General features: G+C 41.4%; 1 protein-coding gene across 6 annotated transcripts in view; it reads left to right on the top strand.

Moving 5' to 3' along the window:
* Jph1 (junctophilin 1) overlaps positions 1-22987 on the top strand; it is a 93716-nt gene that overhangs the window by 52604 nt on the left and 18125 nt on the right. For all 6 annotated transcript variants that reach the window (XM_008848902.1, XM_008848904.1, XM_008848903.3 and 3 more), the window contains exons 3-4: positions 9234-9352; positions 20632-21275. In XM_008848902.1, the coding sequence (XP_008847124.1) occupies positions 9234-9352; positions 20632-21275 (763 nt within the window). The remainder of the gene's footprint in view (positions 1-9233; positions 9353-20631; positions 21276-22987) is intronic.

Below are 22987 nucleotides of genomic sequence, written 5' to 3'. Positions count from 1 at the left end.
AAAAAGCCAAATTCAATCAGAATAAGAAAATTTCTATAAAATATGCCATAGGAAAGAAAAGAGGATTTATTATAATCAAGTGAAAACACACTTTGAACTGTGAGAGTACTTGTATATGACTGACATTCATTAAGTTGCCTTACTATCTCTGGCCTAGAGGCTGCAGTTAGCTATGGGCACATTCTCCTGCCCAGGACTTTAGGGTGAGTTCCACACTGCTCCCCATTCTGTGTCCCAAGTCTCAACATCAGTGGCCACCTCTGCCCTCTCTGCTTTTCCCAGAGAAGAGAATCTTTCTAGAGAAAAACACAGAATCTCATTGACCTTCGGTGGGTTCTCCTGGACCTGTTCAGCAGTTCTGACATGTTTAAAGTGCTGAGTCCAGATTTTCACCTCTTTATTTAAGCCCCCCCCCAATTCTCCCCACTATCTCTTCATCTCTGTAGAAGACTGATAATGGGCACTTACACACTAAGTGCTCTAGGTAAATTCTTGAGAATTCATATAACTCAATTCCAATTTCACAGCAACTCTTGAGATAATATTGTCTACATTTTCCAAGTAAGGAAATGGAGGCACCGCGAACATGGGATAAACTGAGGTAAGACACTAAGTTTGGTTCCAAAGCCCGTGGCACACACTCTTTAAACCTTAGAATGCTTAATGTTTTCCTCTGCATCCTTCAGCCTCTTTCATGACACGACCTCCAAGTGTCATCTCTCAAAGCTTCTTCATTTTCTCCTGTTCTTTAAACATCTTTCTTCCCACCTTCCAACAGCTCTCATTTCTGTAAAATCTGAGCAAACAGCCTTTTTCCTTGACCTAGCTAATTTTCTGGTTACTGTCCAAATTGCCTCCATTTTTTTTCTGAGTCAAAAGTCTGTAGTATATGGCCCACACCTGCTTCCTCTACTTCCCCTGCCCTGTTCCTCAGCAACTCCTTTCCATCTGTTGGTGGCCTCCTTATTCAAACTACTCTCTCAAAGGGGTCCTGTCAAACCAGCTGCTTTCACTTGGCCTCCCTCTCTCCAGCATATGACAGAATTGCCAGACCCTTCTTGCTTGTGGCCAGTCCATACTTGTTCCAGAGTCTGCCCATTAATCAGTCATTCAGGCTGAGAAAAATACAGCTGTCCCAGAGAAAAGACAAATTTACTTTTAGCCCAGTTAATTCCTGAAAGATGGACAGGATTTATCCAAGAACAGGGATGCTGAAGGTTCTGTCGGAAGTGCACCAGTACGCAATCCCCTGACAGCTATGCTATCTTTTCTCAACAGGTCCCTAGGTCACTTTGGTCTTGGCCCTGTTTGTTGTTGCTTTTGGACTCATTTTTGTTAGATTCATTGAACTCATCACAGTCTTCATATTTCTGTTTATAACTTAGACCCTGAGACTCCTTCATATTTCTAACTGTAAATCCTATGTCATAGACAAGCCTACCTATCTAAAGCATAACTTGTCATCACTTTCAACCAATAGTAGGGCCTGCACAGTGTCTCTGTAGTAAAGCCATGCCGCTAGATGTCTCGTTGGAAAACCTGGAGTTATTATCACTGTTGTTCCTCTCCTCTTTACCAATTTATCCACTCCACTAATATTTTTGGAGCAGCCTTTATGCCAGCCTTTCTAGTAAAAGCTACCTAACCAGGCATGTTTCAAAGTTCTGACACTTCTTCCCAAACTGTCCAGCAGTGATTCCTTTACATTAGGACTGTATACCTTATTAGCATGCTGTGGCTGGGACTAGCACAGTCATTTCTCAACTAAGAGTCCAGCCTTTAGGATTTTTCTCCTCATGTCTCTGGACACATTGGATGCTTTTTAAATACTTGACCAACCGTTGATTTTCTTTCTGATTGTAAAGTATATGTAACATAACACTTGCCTGCCTGGCCATTTGGTATAGAGTTCCATAGCAGCTTAGTTGCATTGTCATATAACCAGCCACCACAAGTTTTTCATCTTGCAAAATTAAAACACTGCCATGACATGCCCTTCCCCTATATAAACCAGGCTGGCCTCAAAATCATTGAGATTCACCTGACTCTGCTGGAATTAAAGGCATACATCACCATGTCTGGCCCTAAATAGATGTTTTATCTTATTTAATGATAATGTTTTTGAACTTTAAAATGAAACTCACTAAAAGGGTTTTTCTCCAAAAACAATTATAAGAATAAAAATTTAATTTCCTCTATCGGATTTCTAGTGATAAATCTTTGTTTTTTCTCGTCTTTTAAAGACAGGGTCTCCCTGTAGACACAGCTGATCTGGAACTCAATATGGAGACCAGGCTGACCTCGATCTCATAGAGATCCACCTGCCTCTGCTTCCTAAGTGCTGGGATTAAAGGCGTGCACCACTATGCCTGATAAGTCGAGTTATAAGTTATATGAGTTATAATTTTAAGTAAACCTCACAAAACAAATTTTAAGTGAGCCAGGCATGGTAATGCATGACTATAATCCCAGCTCTTGGATTCTGAAGCAGGAAGATTGCCAGGTTTAGGCCAGCTTGGGATTTTGAGCAAGACCCTGGCTAAATAAATAAGGAGTCTAGTGGTAAAGCACTTCCCTAGCATATACAACACCCTGGGTTCAATATCCAGCACCAAAAGCAAAGTACACAAATTTAGCATAGTTCAAACAAGAGTTTGACCTGGCTATCAAAAGAATATAGTCTTTCATAAGGGCCAGCAAGATGGCTCAGCAGGTATAGGCAATTGCCACCAAGCCTGACAGCCTGAGTTCCATCCTTGGGACCCTCATGGTAGAAGAGAACCAACTCCACAAAGTTGTCTTCTGACCCCCATATGAATGTGATAATACAAGTACACATGCACCACATGCACATGCATTCATAAACACACAAATAAATGAATGAATGAGTGAATGAATGAATGAATGAATGAATGAAAAAAACCAATATAGCCTTTCAACTCTTAAGTTTTTGAGCAAATGTTAGGGAATAAAGTCTTTAAAGTACTTAAGAATGGGGACTTACTTTCTAAGCTTTATAAGGTTCTAGATTAGATCAGAAAATCTTAGGGAAATTGAACCATGAACTCTGCTCTCCCCAAATCATTACATCTGTCCCCAGAGCATTAATACACTGAGAGGAGCTAAAGCTCAGTTAGTATTACAGCAGCGTATTGATCCAGGAATTGGCTGTTTTGATTAAATATCCTGCCAGTTTCCAGAAAGCATAGGCAGGGCATGGTGATGAGTGCACAATGACATTCACAATGACATGCACAATGACATTCCTGACACAGGGAGTCTAGAGGAAGAGCCCCATGGTTACACAGGTATCTGTGTGTGTACATTGAGGGTCGTTTTACTTTGCATTTCCTGGTAGCTTTAACAAAGAGAGAAACAACAGATTATGTTATTCAGCTTGTATGATACTGGGAAGCAAACCAGTTTATTATCACAGACCAGATTTTCCTGGCACTAAACAATAGGAGTATTGTATTACCTGACTCTGTAAATATGACAATTGTAACACATAATGGACAGCATTTTATGAAAGGTATATAAACATTCTTCAGATGAATCTTGGCTCCTTACTCCCATTGACCAAAAGCCAAGAGTATGATACTAATTACTGTTCAATAAAGGCATTTCTGTGATAAACTAATGTGGTTTAACTTGTGAGCTCATTGAAAAGAATCATTTGTGACTCAGAAGGAACTTGGCCTAATTGTTGGTTCTGAATACTTTCAAAGCCTGATTTCTAACACATGCACAAAGGTTTGACCCTTAGCCATATCAAATATCAACCTTTAGTAGCAATATTATTCCCCTTTATATTTTATATCTAAATTTGCTCTCATTTTTAAATGAAAAGTGAATTTCTACGTTGGTAGTTATAATTAATGATTCGCTGTAAACATAGCTTGTTTTAAATCAGAAACTAAGAATTTAGTCCTGAAGTCGCTCTTCCAGGCCTTGTTTTTATGAAAAAGAAAATTAACATTTAAGAATTCATAATTGGGAAAGCCACCTAAGATATGGTCTTTCTGAACTGTCATCATCAATGTCAGTTAGTCAATGTATGGGAGACTGAAAGTTGTATGTTATGAAAATATCTAAAGACCCTTGTGTTCTTTGGGGTGAGCACATGCTGAGTCTTGCTGGGACAGTCTTATCAGAGAACCAAATCAAGACTGAAGGACCACATTCTTACTTGATACTCATGCCTTTGAATCAAACTTCTGATTTTAATAGAGATCCATAAGCCAGTTGCTCTTTGTACCTATCAGAAGTATTTCTTGATCCACAGACTAATTTCTTCTTAAAAGGCTGCAACTGGAAGAGGGGGCAGAAAGATTGCAAGAGCCAAAGGTGGTGGATGACCACAAGGAAACAGAGTTTTCCAGACAGCTGGTCAGTTACACATATGAACTCATAACAATGGTGAGAGCATGTACAAGTCCCATGCAAGTTCAAACCAGACAAAATCCTAGCAGAGACATGGGGAAGTAGGTAAGAAATTCTTACCCAACCTAAGGAACTTTTGGTAACTGATGGCTGTTGGGAGGAGAAGAGATAGCCTCATATATAAGGATGGGACTCTTGGTAGGTTAACCAGGCTCCCGTGGATGGACCCACACTGAAGGACATGGATATGTGGGGACAGAAATCAGTCCATATATATATATAAAATTGGGAGGGGGCATGAGGACGTGCAGATGGGGGGAGGGAATCTAAATATCATTAAATTATATTGTATGAAAATCACAAAAATTCAATATTCTTTTTAAAGAAAAGTAAAAGCACACCAGGCATGGTCGCCCATGCCTTTAATCCCAGCCCTCAGAGGCAGAGGCAAGCAGATCTCTGTGAGATCAAGGCCAGCTTGGTCCACATAGTGGCTTCCAGGTGGACTGGAACTAGGGAGACCCTATTGAAAAAAAGAAAAAAGTAAAAGCTGCCTTGCCAAGTTTAAAAAAGAAAAAAAAAAAAAAAAGCGGTAGCTGTCTCCACAAGATAATTGTTTTTCTCAAATCTAGGTCTCACACTCCAAAAGGAGTGCCAACACGTCTTTTTATTCCCCCATATTATTATATTGTTCCATAGCCCAGGAAATAATTTCTTGTTACTGTCAGGCATTTCCAAGAGAACCAGAAGGGAAATCAAACAGGAGGGGGTGGAGAAGCAGACAGTTGGGCTTTGCCAAAGTAGCAACCCTGGTGAGGTAGCGGTGAAGTGACCAGGGAACAATGGGGGAAAAAATGAGTGTAGGGGCTGGAGATGGCTCAGTGGTTAAGAGCAATGGCTCCTCTTAACAGAGGATCAGGTTCAATTCCAAGTACCCACGGGACAGCTAACCGTCTGTAACTCCAGTTCCAGAAAATCTGACACCCTCTTCTGACCTCCACAGGCATTGCACAGCACAGATGCACTTACACACATGCAGGCAATGCACTCATATGCATAAAGTAAAAAATAATAAAATATTAGAAAAGAACTCATGAAATATTTCAGTCTTCAAAGGGAAAAGAAGTTACTGATTAGAAAAACAGTTTAATTAAATTGACTACAGGCAATGCTAACATTCAGAAGTGCTGACCACTGGTGTGGCTGTGTCCAGGAGGGGTCACGTAGCTGTGCAGTAAGCCTAGCCAAGCTGTGTGGGTCTCTGCATCTGAGAATTGCTCTTGTAGTATCACCTTACCACAAGTTAAAACTATGAAATATTTTTAAAAGTAAAGCCTGCAAGGTAAATGGCTGCTGCCCCGCTCATGGGAACTGCCTCTCAGTAACTTTTTATTACATTCATTGGGGAAAATATGTGATAATGGTATGTGGAGATTCAATTTGTAGTGGGCCAAAGGTTTGTAAATGTCAGGGGTCTTATAAAGAAATGAAATGAGTCTTGTGCATCCTGTGTGTGTGTGTGTGGGGGGGTGCATGCCATTCCACCAGCTGCAGCAGCTGCAGGCTCCCATGCTGAGATGCTTCAGCTGATTTTCCCATACTGAGTAGCCAGATCCCCACCACGGAAACAATGGCAGTCTGACCAGCCAGCTGATAGAAAGGGGTCGTGTATAGCTTTGGACCTGGGATTTGAACAAATGAGTTTACACATGAGCCACAGGCAAGCCTAGGCAAAATCTAGACATGCCAGTGGTCCTGACCCTATGAGGCTGGTGGTAATACACAGAGTAGGTTCCTTTCTCCACTTCTCATGATTGGATTCATCAGAAGCTCTCAAGCAGGCCTCTGGGTTCAGGTGTGGATGTGGTCTTGGCTAATTTGGCCAGCTGTGATTGGCCCTGACATCTGTAGCTGGGCTGGGTGGAAAGGTTCTGTCTGTCTGATCTTACAGGAAAGAGCAAGGAGAAAAGCAAAAGGTTAAGTACGAGAGTGGGGAATGAGGCTTCCCAGACTCTGTGCTTCCAAAATATGTTTGCAGGAAGGGTAAGTCATACTGTCTGTTCTCTAGTTTAGTGGATTGTTAAAAGAGGAGATAATGTTACTATTTTATTCGACTCTACAGAAGAGTGTTGCAGTTTTATCAGAATACATTGTTTAGTTTTCTAGATATATTGAAGAGCTAGGAGATTACATTAAAGGCAGTGTAGCCATATCTTATGGCTTCATTAATTATAATACCTAGACATAATTAGGCTCCAGCTAAAAATAGCAGTTAAGATAGAAGACCATTCTGGAAAGGAGAGAAAAAAAAGAGTTGAGATTCTGAGAAACTGAAAGAACATGAACAGAGGGTGTCCGCTGGGTCTCAGGCCCAGCATTAGCGCCAAATACCCCTGTTGCCAGGAATGACCCTTTCTTACACAGATACTGGAGTCAGGTGCTTAGGACTGTGTTCCCTTAACCCCTTGATTTCATTTTCACTTTGCGTTTGGTAATTCTCCACAGACGGACATAATCAGAAATATCCTGTACGATTCAGAAGTAATTATTTAGATGCTTGGGAGTTGAGCCCATTCATTTTTAATTAATAGATCCTTTTTTTAAAGCAGTTTTAAGTTCCAGAAAAATGGATCAAAAACTGCAGTTTTCCCACATAGATCTTCTCCCCACCCTAGGCCCATGCACAGCTTGCCCCTACTCCTTACTAAGCACAACCACTCTCTTTTAACTATGTCTATAATTTTATAGTTACACTTACTTTTAAGTATCAGACAGGCTATTCCTAAGGAAGCATCATTCCTTTATTCATAAATTGGGCTCCCGGTAAATATCATGTGCCAGGTGGTTTATGCACCATGTTTTCAGCAAAGGACAAAGTGCGGGGAAAAAAAAGTTTCAGTCTTTGCAAAGCTTACCATCTAGTCCATCAAGCACCCAGACTCAGTTAAGTGCTAGGTAAGCATGAGGTGGACCCCAGGAGAGTCCAGAGTGAAAGAAAATGATTAGAGAAAGTAAGTTGAGAGTGGGACTCCTGCTCGCTCATGCCCCGGCCTCCTCGGGTCAGACCCTGCCTTCCCATTTTAATTCTAGAAATCTAGCTTTAGGATCTGCATCTCCTAGTCTCCAGCTGCCACCTGTTCTTCCCAAAGACCAGCTAGAGCTCAGTGCCATTTCCCAATTCACCCTCCCCTGTTGTTTCTGCAATTTGTGTCTGCATCTCAATTTCAGAGTTTTGTTAAACTTTTACTACCAGTTATCCATAACCCTGCTGGTGCTGATGAAATATGATAGAACATCTGCAAAGGCGTAAGAGTAGGTGCCCATGCTCCCATTTAAAGACTAACTGAGGGGTTGGAGAGATGGCTCAGTGGTTAAGAGCACTGACTGCTGTTGCAGAGGACCCAGGTTCGATTCCCAGCACCTACATGGCAGCTATAAACCGTCCTTAACTCCGGTTCCAGGGGAATCCAAAGCCCTCTTCTGACCTCCACAGCTTTGCACGACACAGGTGCACTCACATACATGCAAGCAGTACACTCTTACACATAAAATAAAAATAATAAAATATTTTTTTAAAGAGAGCAAAGAAAATATTTTTTAAAGACTTAACTGAATAAGGTCTTCTGCATTTGGGAAATGGACAAGCCCCTGTTCTCCCTCTGACGTACACATGTGGACACAAGACGACACCTTTAGCTTGTCCTGAGTTCCTCAGGCACTGTTCACCTTGTTTTTGAGACAGGGTCTCTCATTGGACTAGAACTTCACAAATAGGCTAACCTAGCAAGTGACCTGCTTGTTTCCACACCCACCCTTGCACTAGGATTACAAGTGTGTGTCACTGCACCCAGCTTTTCTTTGTTTAATATGAATTCTGGGGGATTAAACTCAAGTCCTCATGCTTTTGACATAAGCACATTATCACCTGAGCTATCATCCCAGCCCAAGGAGCCCAATTCTTTTTCTCCACTCTAAAAGACGAGGTTTCAGTGCATAAGAATGAACCAGGAAGGGAACAGAAGACCAAAAGATTCATTCATCCTCACCACCACTGGCTTCTTTCTAGTTCCTACAAGAAACACGCTTGCAAATCAGGTAAATGGGCCTGTGAAATGGCTCAGCAGGTAGAGGCACTTGCTGCCAAGCCTGGTGACTTGAGTTCAGTCCTAGGACCTACATGGTAGAAGGAGAGAACCAACTCCCACAGATTGCCCTCTGACCACACACATGCAAATGATTTTTAAATTTTTTTAAAAGAAAGTTTTTTAAAAATCAGGTAAGCAGATATACCACTAACCCTCCTCAGCAGGCTGGTTCTTACCAGTGGTGTGTCTTCTCCCAGTGACACAGCCAGTGGTGTCATGCTGATGACCTGAAATTGGCCGTGGTGGGAGTCTGCACACCTGGGACTCAGTAAGCACTGCTGTTAACAGTTGTGCTCATTTCTCCCTAAGCATACCACTTGATTCAGGGATTCAGCCCATGAACACTGTTAATTCCTGTGCTCAGATTCTATTCTTTGTTGTTGTTGGGATGTTTTTTTTGGGGGGGGGATGGGAGGAAGTTCTACCCAAAGTCAACAGGATATTTGATCCCATAAGCTCTGACAACTAGACATAGCATTTAGTTGCACAGATCTTGCTCCAGCTTTTGATTTCCCTTGGAAAGACTCAGGTGGTTTCATCTGTTACTACACTGAAGTCTCACCACAATACAACACTAAAAGTTGCTATTGCAGGCGTCAGGCCATGATCATAATTAACATTTCTTCCCCTAGATCCAGATTTGCTAGTCCACGAGTAATTAATACAGTGCTGCCTTTGCTGACTGGACCTTTTATGCCCACATAGGACTGCACATGCCAGAGCGAAAGCCGACGCTGCTGACCAAGCTGCACTGGCCGCCCGCCAGGAGTGCGACATCGCAAGAGCTGTGGCCAGGGAGCTGTCACCCGATTTCTACCAACCAGGTAAAACTCTTCTCCTTCTTTGACTGGGAGAGGTTCGAACACAGGCTTTGGTTTTCTTTTCCTTTTCATTTGATTTGAAGATCTGTATTTTATGAATCTCAGTAATAGCACAAAGAAAATATGAGAATATAGTAATAAATGTCCCCTGAAATCTGTCAGTACTAGGGAATCCTGTGACATTGTACCTCAAAATTTATAGGTACCTCCCACTATAACATTAGTGAGAGGTGAGCCAACAAGACAGGGTCTCCCTGTAGCCCCAGCTGTCCTGGAACTCACTATGTAGACCAGCCTGGCCTTGAACTCACAGAGATCCACCTGCCTGTGCTGGGATTAAAGGCGTGCGCCACCACACCCGGGATTGTTTTTTAAGTACCTGTGCTAAAGCCCAGAGATGTGTGATTAGGAGGTAGTGCAAAAACCACATAGAAATGTTAATCTGCACAGATCAAGAGGAGAATGCTTGTCATGATGTAGAAATGCAGACAACAGCATCAAGCAGTCTTATCATCTGCCTTGAAAGCATTAGAAAGTAGCAATTGGTAAATATTTGTAATATGTTTAAACATTTAACTCACTTTTTTAGTCATTTCCTAGTAGACTTTACTTTTTTTTAACAGGGTCTTATGTAGACCTCAAACTCACTGTAGTGAGGGATGATCTTCAGCTTCTCCTGCCTGTACCTCCTGAGTGCTGGCATTATAGGCATGGGCCACAATACCCAGCTTATGCACTGCTAGGGATCCAACCTAGGGTTTCATGCATGCTAAGTAAGCACTCAAGCAACTGAGCTGCATCCCCAGACCATCATTCCTTTCTATTTAATTTGTTTGTTTTCCTTTTAGACAGGGTCTCCTGTGTAGTTCAGACTAGCCTCAAACTCCTGATGCTGTTGCCACAGCCTCACAAGTGCTGACATTATAAGAGTGCACCACCATACCTGGTTGCTAAGCTATCTTTTTACAGACGTTTCTCCATTGTTTTAAAAACATCTTTTTACTAGTTGCTTTCAGAGATCAACAGATTTCTAAGTGAACAGACCAAAATGAATATTCCAAATTTCTATTAAAATTTCTGCTTTCATGATAAGCAATTTTCCATGTATTTTTATTTAGAAATCAATCAATATAACTAGTATCTGTCCCTAGCCTATCATCCTGTATAGTGTAGGTGTAAGTACATTGTCAGTTGCACTGACAGTGATATCTTGGAAACACAGGGCATCCCTGAGTCCTGATACACAAGGTTACACAAAGAGAACAGAATGGCCAGAGCCATGGGAAAACTAGAAACTGGCCTATGACAACAATTAAACAATTCAAGAAAATGAAGGTCTGAGGGTTTGTTCTTGCTTCCTGCAAAGAAAGAAGACAGTGGGGCTGGGGAGTGGGCGGAGTCAGGATGGTTCAGTCAGTAAACTGCTTGGTACACAAGCATGAGGACCTGAGTTGGAGCCCTAGTACCCATGTGGGAAAAAAAGTCAGGTGCAGCACATATCTCTAACTGTAGCCCTAGAAGAGGAAGACAGAAGACTGTCTGAGGCCAGCTAGCCACCTGGTCTAGCCAGCTGAATTAGTGAGCTCCAGGTTCAGTGAAAGACCCTGTCTCAAAACATAAGATGTAGAGATCGATAAGACACTTGACATCAATCACTGGCCTCAGCACTTATGAGCACAAATGCACACATGCACGGGGTACAAGGAAGAAAGGATATGGAAAAAAAACCATGTTTAGAACACCATTCTGTTTACTAAGACATCGGTACCTTGGCAGAGTGACTTTTTTAAGAGTTCAAGACCAAGGGAGGCATTCAGTGATAATGGGTGTCTTCCCTCATGTGCATCTGTCTTAAGCCTTTAAGAGGAATTTAAATCATTTAATATATATGTATATTAGGAAAGGAACCCTTTGTATTTTATGCAGTAACCTCTGCAATGAAATGAACTCAGTCTTCCCTGGTATCTAAGTTCCTTAGTGAATTAGCAATTCCAGAGTATGAGAACTATAGAAAGTCCAGGAAGCCAAGGGGGATCCTCCTGGGCTCCCAGCAGTGCTGCCATCTGGAGCAGGACAGTCCGGAGATAGTAGGCTCGAACTACTTTGCAAGCAGACAAACTTGCTATTGTTGTCTGCAGATGCTTAGTCTTGGTTCTCTTGTTAATTCTGCTGGGTAATGGGGTCCCTCTAGACTTCTATTAGGTGTAACCAAGAGGTAAATGATACTGAAAGTCATCTCAGTTTCTCAGACTGAATGATTTTTAAAAGCCTTTTATGGCAGAAAAGCATTTGAAGAGAAAGAAATATTGTGGGAAAATGTAATTCCAACCTTTCGTAGCTCAAACGGCTAGCTTCATGTAAGCAAGCTGTTCATCAGTAGTGAATACATCCCAGTAGCACTGGATGACAGTGAGCCCCTTTGAGACCCAAGCAAAGGGGAAAGCTGCAACCCCCTCTGACCTACAGCCAACACTGCCTTCAACTGTATAGAAAGCCTGTTCTGTACTGGGCATTAGGGATCTTCTCAAGGGAGCATAACTCATGCTTTCCACTCTGCATTTACAGGGTGATCGAATCAGATAGACATTTGCTAAAGGGGCTTTCAGTACTTCCCAGTGAGCCTGCTCATTTCATTCAGGTATCAGATACACATATGGCCATTGTTTGGCATGCATGTGCCTTAGCCCTTGGAAGAAGGGTCTTAGTTTAGCTTGCATTTTGAGTACTTTTATGGTAAGCTTCCTATTTTTAGGAGCTGGTAGTAATTTCAGTATTTTGATCATGGTTAAATCTTATTGCGCTACATCAAAAATCTCTTAATCTATGAGTCAGTTAAAAATGCAGGAGAAAAACATATCTATATGGGGATATTAAGATTTCAAAGGGTTAAGTTCTAACAATCTAGAACATGAAAAGGGATGTATGTGTTGGTTGCCTACACGCAGAGACCTAAATTGCAATCAGCATGAGTGATCAGTGACTTACCCACCAAGAACTTGGAAAGAACTTTGCCCTCAGAGAGTTCAACTTGAATCCGAGCCTTGATATTGCAGAGATCAGTCAAGTGATCCTCAGTGATAGTACACTTCTAAGGAGTTTCTTATAAGATGTCTGGGTATATGAAAACATCTATTAGAAAGACTCAGTCACCATAGTAAGTATAACAGAAAGGTGAGTCACAGAAGCAAAAACTGGCAGTGTCCTTCCACACCCTGTTCAGAGAGGCAAAGGTTGAGTCAGAACTTGGACTATTGTGGTCTCATTGGCAAGGGTATTTCTGTTATGGAGAAGGATGTGGAGCACTACCAGCAGTGTATGGCTCCACTGGCAGCATCGTCCTGACAGGAGATGGACACATGAGGCTAGTTCAGCCTGATGCCATTGCATAGTTGATTCATCTCATGCTCCTCACCAGTTCCACATTCACCAGGAACTCATGGATCACTGCCCTGGGACAGCATGTACTTGCTGGTGGTAATAGCACAAGTTGTGTGGCCTATGTGACCTTCAGATTTCTCTCTATAATGAATAGGCCTTGCAGTATGGCACATCAAGTCTTGGGAGCTTCATAAATGGGAGTCTACTTTAAGCAGTTACTACCTCAGTGTGCTGATAAATCATGTTCCTAAGCAATGAAGGCTGAGCTAAGGCTTTTGAGGGTGACTGAGAAGAAATAGAAGGGATTCGAAAATGGAGACCATTGCGAATCCGGATGCCTGGGTCTTCATCCCACTTCTGAGTCTCCTCTCAGTTGTAATGCTTTTGTGTGGAAAGGGTATATGCACAAGAGCATGTGTGGGCACAGGTGTGTGTAGACGCAAAAGGCTGATGTCAGCTGTCTTCTTTATGCCTCTCTACCTTATTTTTTTGATGTTGGGTCTCTCACTGAACCTAGAGCTTACCGATTTGGCAAGACTGGCCAGGAGCTCCAGGGATCCACCTGTCTCTTCCTTCCCAATGCTAGGATTACAGACACATACCACCACACCCAGATTTTTGTATGGGTACTGGGAATTCAAAGTCAGATCCTCAGGCGTGTATGACAAGCACTTTACCAACTAAGTCATCTCCCCAGCCCCTTCCATCAAGATTCTTATTTTGTTTTTAATTTCAAGTGATACTCAGGTAAAATATACAGTTTTTTATTTATCAGTGAGTCTGGGCATGGCTTAAAGAAATTGAAACACTGCCCTGGAATGTGGTGAATTTGTTACTTTGCGCCCTCTTGGGAGGGCCAGCCCGGTTCCCTAGGCAACATCTTCAAGAAGCTTTGTCTTCCTGTGTTGAAACATGTATATGCTCACACACAGCACGTTGATTATTTACAGTCACTAAGTGTTAACTACATTTGCATTTCTCACGAGTTAGAAGTCCTTAGAAGTCAAAGTATTTTTCATTACATAAATGCCTGTGCCCGTCATTAATATAGACTATTTTTGGTTAAGTAAAGGGAAATATCCAGGAATAGATGACTTCTGAGCTCACCTTCCCAAACCTAAAATTCTGAATGCCTTTTTTCATGAAAAAAGGAAACAATAATCCCCTAGTAGACATGGAAGTGGTGATTCATGAGCTCGCTGGTTATTCTTACTACTTACTCCCATATATTTGGCTCCACAAACGTGTCTTGAGCACCAGCCAAGTGCAGGGCGCCAGAGTGGACATCCCGCAGCTCACCACTGAGAACCCTAGCTCTGCAGTCACAGATACTGCAAGACTGTGGCAGATGGGACAGTAAGATCCTAAAGGAAAGCAGTGTTATTTCCATATGGAGCACAGAAGTAATCCTGGTAACTGGTTATGTCATCACTTTAGAACTTTTCGATCTGGTCTTCTTTTCTTGATTTGTCAGTCTTCAGAGAAAACGACTGATTTCTATGAATGATTCTTCCACTGCAGCAAAGCCTTTGATGTGGGTATTGCCCTCATAGACTTTTGTTTTGTGGAATGTTCATGGTTCTCCTTCTGTCCATGACCAGCCCAGTGAGGCTCACCTCTGAAAATCAAACTGGATTCCCTGCTGCCACCATCTGCCAGTGTCTGTTCAGAGCCTTTGTGCCAACTGCAAGGACTCACCTTTCAATGTTGGTGGATGGCATGCTGTCATTTCATGTGTGCCGACTGTTGTAGATCAGGTGACGTCTTCCCCATATGAATCCCCAGAGGGTGAAAATTCCCTTAGGATTGATGGACCCTGCCTTATAAAAACATGACTAACCGCAAATGCTGACAGCAAAACTCAGCGCTTATTATGGTTTCTCTCCCTGGCAGTAGCCAGGCTCACCTGATGGTGAGCCACTGCCACTACCAGCTGTATGTCACTGGTGTTGTACTAGCACATCACTGCACAGAACAAGTACCAGAGCTCGTGCTTTCCAAGAGAAAAGGGTCCAGGAAAAACTTCTGTCCTCTGCATTATATTAACTGTCTTGTTCAAATTTGAACTTTGCTCTAAACAATCTAGCTGTATAACCTCATTACTGGCCATTTCTCACATCACTGTGGCATGTGGGAAACATGTAAGACTGGTATGAGGTCAAGATCTATTCAACATATGTAAATTTTACATGATTTCAAACCATTGTGCCTGGGTGTATTAGAATCACCTGGAGCATGCAAATTCAAATTTCTAGGCTTTGGTTTGTATTTTCAACCAAATTGAAATCTCTGGGATCTTCTGATAGACCACCAGTGTAGGAGCCACCACTTGGGATTGCATTCACATTCTCCTTAGGCAGTCATTTTCCAGTGCATAGCGCTAGGCATTCTTTATCTGAAAATTGATACCAAAATGTACTTCCACCATTCTAGTAATTTCTTTGAGGGCAACAGATTTTGAGCAATGCCAAAAGCCCTGTTGATGGGTGTAGATGAATATATCTGAAAAGTTCAGTATGTAATTATGCAAGACACTTTCCTAATATACTTAGGACAAGAAAACTGTGTCCAAAGAAGCAATATATCAGACTTCTAAGAAGGAAAGACATGGCTAGTCTGATATTTGGGAGTTAATAAACAAGTTTTCAATATAGTCCAAATTTTAGCTTCACAAATCCATTAATGCAAATTCCTCTGATGCCCAAATCATCCTCAAGTTACTTAGCCTGCTAATAAAAATCATAATATGAATCAAGGGTTAAAGTGTAAGCATTCTCTTTACTCTATAAAAAGCATTTGAAATGCTGATCATATACAAGTATTTTTATTCTTTTTTCAAATAAATAAAGCATATTCCTTTAAATGCAGTCTTTAAAAATTCATTGCTTCTTCTTAGGCAAGTATTACTTAGTAGCCTAAGTTTCTCCCCAGTAAGTAGCCTCTTATAGCTGTCGGTATTGTACCAGCCACATCCATGGGCAGCATCATTTTGCTGGCATCTGTCAGAGCAACCCCGTCTACTTCTGGTCTGCTTTCCATGCTAAGGCAGATGGGATGACAGTTCCTGTGATAAATCCTAAGTTTATAAGTGCACTGTCACAACCTCATATCTTCTAAATGAAACACACAGGCTTTTCGACAGCTTTATTTCTCAATGTTTAGTGGCTCTTCATCTTTTCTTTCCAACTTTAAGAATGTATAACTAATGTTTGCCAGAGTCTATTATCTTCCACTCTTTTCTGTATGTGTATTTAAGTTAAACACTTTTAATTTAATTAAATTTTAATTTTAAGAAGTTAGGTGTGGTGGTGCTGCATGCCTTTAATCCCAGTACTTGGGAGGCAGAGGCAGACAAATCTCTGTTAGTTAGAGGTCAGCCTGGTCTAAATAGTGAGTTCCAGGAGAGCTGGGGATACAGGGAGACCTTGCCTTAGAAAGACAAAAAATAATAATTTTAAGAAAAAATATTGGCAGGTTTTTTGTAAAAAAAAATTAATTTGTGCTTATCTGTTGAAGTCCTAAGTACTTAGTTATTTGTATAATTTGTTCAGTGTTGTGCAGCTTCAATTAAAACTCCGTTGGTTCCAAGAATCTTGCCTATTGTAATTATCTTTTCCTGGTACATTCATTACCATACCTAGATGGGTATGTTCAGTAATGCCATAAAATTGAATAACAGTGAGGCCCAGATAAAAGCAACTCTTGAGGACACTGTAAATAGAACACTGCAGGGAAAGTAGGTAGTAAGCAACACACTGCCTCGGTCTGGTCCAAAGGAATCACGGGAAAGGAGGTTGTAAAAACAAATATGCAGTGGGATAAGGGGCTTCTCCATGCAGAACAAGTATAAATGAGTCTTGGGCTTTAAAAAGGAGGGCCAGGGCTCTAGGTATAGCTCAGTGGTAGAGCCTGAGGCCCTGGGCTCAGTGCTCAATGATGAAAATATGTAGTGTAACAAGCAGGAGTGAGTCTGTTTGATGGAGAACATAATTTCTTGTGTCCATGGTACTTCTTCTTCCCATAAATGTGTGTACAGACAGAGCACCAAGAATGAATTCAGAAACAGAGACATGGTCTCTTGCATGATTACAGTCATCCCTTTTCTTCATTCAGTGAAATGCTTCTCTTTGGACCAGGAATTCATTCTGCCCTCCCCACGCCATTTTTTTTAAATCAGGAAAGCAAAAAGAAAATCACCAGTTTTGAAGAGGGGGTGTTTACCAAATTCAGAGAGGAAATCTCAGTTGTTGACAGTGATCTGGATAGTTTGGAGAAACTTGAACCCTAAGGAATAGATTTGTCTTTAGGAGGGCAGAAATTGGGATAATACTCTTTGGTTTTGCCAAGTCAACTTTCAAGGGTGTGTTCTTGGGAAGTCTTATTTCCTTTCAACATATAAGGAAAAATGTTACCTTATACGTTACATTACGCTTTAGTTTAAAGGATACTAGGAACTATGTGATTTGTTATTTCAACTCTAGAGCTGTTTCCACACCAGTAAAATATGGTGGTAAAATAATACCCACTTCCTACGACTTGGGTGAGACTTTAAATTTCAGGGCAAAAAAATGCCTTGTAAAATAAATAACAATCATCTTACAGTAACTTACTATTCAAACCAGTATGGGAAGTGTAAATTCAAGTATAAATATGAAACTATATTTTTACAGTTAAAGATAACTGTTCTTCACTCTTCAGTCTTCAGTTGGTTGAAGGGTAAGAGGTAGGGTTGGAGGCAGGAAGGAAAATGAAGATACAACGTGTGGTGTTGAAAGCACTGGTTAGCTCCCTGAGGAAGCTGATGAGCATGGTTTCTCCTTGGTAACCTTGAGAGAACACACGGCAGCTCCTGCCCATTTATAAGAAAAATGTGGCCTTGACTTCACCTCACAACATGGAGAGTGGCTGAAGGAAGACACCACCTTCCAGAGCTGACTCAGAGCCCCCTGAGTACCACCCTCTCTTCCACAATGGTCTCTGAGTCATGGATGGGTGAGGTTTAATATAGGAGTCCTATCCAGGAACATGCACTCTGCAGTCTCTTATTCTCTGCACCTTGGCCAGTTGTGGCCTTCCGTGTGCATCATACTCTGTTGCATGAGGAAGCTTCTCTGGTGAGAATTAAGGGAGGTATTAGTGTTCTCTCCACCTCCTGGTCCACTATGTTCCATTAGCCATAGGTGTAGAGGTTCCGCTATAGATGTATCACATAGAGCTGGGCATCTTTCAGATACATATTCTCTGTGTATGGGTGGTCGTGGAACTCTGTAATAGACTCCATCTGTTGCAAAAAGAAGCTTCTTTGATGAGTGGTACATGGTATACTTGTATGTAAATATAAGGATCCATAGTTAGCATACAGTAAGAAATTTCATTTATCTAGAGAGATGACAGAGATAGGGTTTTCTCTAGGATCTAGGATCTCTCCAACTATGTTTATTTGGCTCTGTTTATGGTGCCACCCATGAGTTCCCTCCCAAATGAGTGGGCTTTAAGTCCAAATAGATAGCTGTTGATTGCCCATAAGATAAAAGTGCCACTACTGCACCACTATAGTTTGTTGTGCCAGTCATTGTTGTGGTTATTAGACTTTGAAGTTCGGGTTGGACCATTGATTGATTTTCTCCTTTAGCAGCTTGCATAGAGCCCTCTAGAACTATAAGAGCTAGTCTTCAGGGAGGAGGCCTCCAGGTTGGTTCCAGCTCCACTGCTCCAAATCCTGTGTCCAAAGTATGTCCTGTCTTCAGCAGTAGGGTCTTACCTTCAAGTTCTGCGAGGTAATCAAGAGCTGTGGTAATAGCCTGTGTTATTTTGAAAATCTCTTGGACTATCCTGACCAAGTTGAAGGGAGGTATCCCCTCGCTGACCCTGTGTTTCTTGTTGTATATCCTAAAGGTATACACATGCACTTCATGTTCAGGTATTGTATGTGTATTTTTAGTAGGTGTTTGAGTTACTACATTTCCCTCTGGTTTTTCACACCACCTAAGCTTTTTTTTTAAGCTCTCTTCTCTCTCTCTCCCTGTCTAACCTCCCTCTTCCCTCTCTAGTTAAAATACCCCCATTTTCCCCTTGATAATACCTGTCTCCTATAATCCCCCTCTCTTGAATTCCTTCTTTCCCTTTACCCCCATGGTTCTCTGTATGCCCTTCCCAGTTGAATACCCCTATTTTCACCATCTCCCCCTTTGTGACTCTGTTTCATACCATCAGCTCTCTCAGGTTCTTTCTTTCCCTTTACTAAGATCCACAAGTGAGGGAGAACATACATTGCTTGTTTTTCTGAGTCTGTGTTACATCACTTAGTATAGCAGTTACTAGTTCCATCCATTTACCTGCAAATTTCATGATTTTGTCTTCTTTACTTTTAAGTAGAACTCTATTGTGTAAATGTACCACATTTTCATTATCCATTCATCAGTTGAGGGACATTTAGGTTGTTTCCATTTCTTAGCTATTGTGAAAAGAGCAGCAACAAAAATGGATGTACAAATATCTCTATAGTAGGATGAGTCCTTTGGGTATGTAGCAGAGTCACTGTTCTAGTTTGTTTCTCCATTGCTGTGAAAAAATACTCTGACCAGTACCAACTCGAGGAGGAAAGAGTTTATTTGGCTCTTGTCTCCCAGGTCACACAGTTCATCAGGGAGCCCAAGGTAGAAACTCAGGGCAGGAACCTGGAGGCAGGAGCTGAAGCATAGGCCATGGAGGAACGCTGCTTACTGGCTTGCTCCCCTGGCCCATGCTCAGCCTGCTTTCTTATATAATACAGAGCAACCTACCCAGGGGTGGCACTGCCCACAGTTGGCTGGGCTCTCCAACATCACTCAAAAATCAAGAAAATATCCCACAGACATGACCACAGACCAGTCCAGTGGAGGAAATTCCCCAGTTGAGGTTCCCTCTACCCAGGCATGTCAAGTTGACAACTAAACCTATCCAGCATAGTCACTTTTTTTAAAAAAATGTGTTTGTACATGCTTGTGTGTGTGTGCCGGTACACATATATGTGCATGTGGACAGCAAAGGATCTCATTTGTTTCCCTTCATCAAAGCCTGTCTACCCTGCCTTTTGAGACAAGGTCTCTCACTAGACCTAGAGCTCCCCAGGTAGGGTAAGCTAGGTAGCCAGCAAGCCCCAAGGATCTGTCTGTCTCTGCGTCTCTATTACTGAGATTTCTAGCTTACACACCACTTCTGGCTTTTTTAATGTGGGTTCTGGAGATTGAACTCAGGTCCTCATGTTTGTGTAGCAAATACTTTACCAGAAGCTATCTCCCTAACCTCCACTTTAAATTTTTTAAATTTTTCTATTGATTAAAAGAAAAAAACACAATTGTTACAAATGTTCCCAAAGTATGGACTGCTTTGAAGTGATTGTGAATAGCACAACCCAAGCTGCAGAAGTTGTCCCTAACTGGAAAGTTTCAGTGATCATTATAAATGTGTTAGTACTATGTCCTGCTGCAGTGCAGATCTTTATCAAACTTTTGATCAGACAGGAATCTGCTTATTTCTTTACACAAATGCATACTTGCTGCTTTTTAATTATACTACCTAATTTAATTTAAATAAACAAATTATGTTGTTTCTCTACCAACGTGAATTTCACCACCATATTCTACAAGTAAGAAATGATACAAATATTAGGAAAGTCAGAATCTTTTTATCCTTTATGAATGTCAGTTTATAGTGCAAATAAGGGTAGATTTTATCTTAAAAGCATCTTTTTAGTAATAAACATTCTCTTCCCTAAAGAATTAAGCATGCTTATACTTAATCAAGCCTTATAAATTCGAAAGGAAGAAAGTTAATCTTGTTTAGCAAAATGAAGAGTCACTTAGCATACAAGCCTTTATACCTTATTTTTATTACCTTCCTGACCTTTGTATTTTTATTTCCAGGCCCTGATTATATCAAACAAAGATTTCAGGAAGGTGTAGATGTTAAAGAAAACCCAGAAGAAAAGTTACCAGAAAAGCCACCAACACCAAAGGAATCACCTCATTTTTATCGCAAAGGCACGACACCTCCCAGGTCTCCAGAGGCAAGTCCCAAACAGCGTCACTCTCCCCAGCCTTCTTCCCCAAAGCCCACAAAGAAGCAAAACCCCAGCTCAGGGGCAAGACTCAGTCAAGATAAAAGGAGTGTGGCTGATGAGCAGGTAACAGCCATTGTCAATAAGCCCTTGATGTCAAAGGCTCCCTCAAAGGAACTAGGAGCAACCATGTCTAAGTACTCTGGCCGCCACCACATCCCCAACCCCAGTAATGGGGAACTGCATTCTCAGTATCATGGCTACTATGTGAAACTCAACACCCCCCAGCATCCTCCAGAAGATGGGGAGGTCAACAGTGGAGCTGGCCAGTCCTCCTCAGCACTGGTACACAGGCCATCGCCTAACAAGTGGAGTCCCCCTAAATCTGTGACAAAACCAGTTGCCAAAGAAAGCAAAGCTGAGCCAAAAGCAAAGAAGTCTGAACTTGCTATACCAAAGAATCCAGCAAGCAACGATACATGCCCTTCTTCGGAAAAAGAAGCCAATTCAGTAAGTCTTGAAAGAAGCATTTTTCCTTTGGGCTTGTTTGGTGAGCAGCATGGGGTAGCTGCACATCTTGACAACAGCTGGACTGACAAAGGTCCTCTGTGCACAGGGTTGTTTAGAGTAGAACAGAACATGTTTGTAGCTTGAGACAGCAGAGAGATCTCTGGGTGGGAATCCTGAGTCCCCTCAGCCACCCACTTTAGATGGGTCAGGTAGGTAAGGCTTGGCCAGCCTAGGGTGGTGTCAAGTGTTAGAAAGCTATTATCAGCATGTCTTCTTACTGAAGAAGCTTCTTAGTGACCTGCTCACTGAACCCAAGAGTGGAAACATGGCTACTACCCACTCCAGTACCTCTCAGAAGCTCTAGCATCTAGGAGCTCTGAACGTTCCTTTGGCCCTTTCCACAAAAAAATGTCACTTGCAGCCATTGTGAATTCTCATAAATACGCAGTTTGGATTTTATTTAATGAGCCAGGCTTTGCAGTGAGAACATTTTTCTTCCCAAATGAGAAATGTTTTCACCAGTTTAATGACTTTGTACCTTGTCCCAGGATGTGAATGCTTGCACAATCTCAGATTTCTGGTAGCTGCTAGCAATTGTTGAGTCCTGAACACAGAAGACTTTCCTAGACAGCAAACTTTGTGTCATTGATAATGTCTATTACAGGTTGCTTTCATTATATGAGATTTATTTGTTGACTACTATATGGAATTAGTGTTTTATCAAGTTTGGTAGAATTTATAAGATCTGAATATTTAGACTCTGATATTTTAAGTTACTGATTTAAAAGAAATTGGTGCATTGGCTTTGCCATACATGCCTCTGGGCAAGGGGATTCATCATTAAATACAGCTTAGGTAATAAGGCATAGCTCATTTTATAGGTACCAGTAATTTCAGAAATATGCATATGTTTGAACTGGAATTCTGTCCAACAGTATTATAGAATAGCTGTTAGTTTTTTGGTTTTGTTCAGTTGACTCATAGGGTTAAACAATTAAAATTCGTCTTTTGAATTAACTTATGCTTAAAATTTATTTTTTTCTTTTCGCTAATATCTATATATAATATTGGTCTTTGTTTCGGTCTCCACTTTTTCATTAGCTAAAAAAATAAATTAATCAGATTAACTAGACTGAAACTTGCTGAGAGTCAATTTCCATGGAGGTAAAAGGGCTTTCAAGATAGACTAAAATAAGGTGCTTGAGTATTTAGTAAGCATTTGTTTTAAAAATGTTTAACCATTGACATACCTGTTACCTGTTACTGTAATTCTACCACTACTGAATTCGTTACATATAATCACTTCTCATTGACATTCAACATGTATATCTCTGATGTGTATCTATGGTTCATGTTCCTACAGTATCCATTTGCCTGATTTACAAGAAGCAAAGCAGAACAGTTCTAGTCCGTCAACATTACATCTTTGCCTTTTCAGTATTGCCTTCAACCCACTTCTACAACATCACAGAAGCATGTGCCTCGTGTCTTCCTCATCAGGGTATAATAGAAAAAAAAAATGTTGGGGCTGGAGAGATGGTTCAGTGGTTAAAAGCACTGAGAGATGGCTCAGTGGTTAAAAGCACCTCTTGCAGAGGACCCAGGTTCAATTCCCAGCACCCTCGTGGCAGCTGACAACCATCTGTAACTCCAGTTCCAGGGGATCCAACACCCTCCTCTGACCTCTGCAGGCATTGCACGACATGGGTGCA

The sequence above is a fragment of the Nannospalax galili genome, unplaced genomic scaffold (genome assembly GCF_000622305.1).
Source record: "Nannospalax galili isolate Female #2095 unplaced genomic scaffold, S.galili_v1.0 scaffold102, whole genome shotgun sequence".
NCBI classification, from domain to species: Eukaryota; Metazoa; Chordata; class Mammalia; order Rodentia; family Spalacidae; genus Nannospalax; species Nannospalax galili.
The sequence above is the reverse complement of the archived record's forward strand: the minus strand, read 5'-3'. Positions and strand labels throughout refer to the sequence as shown.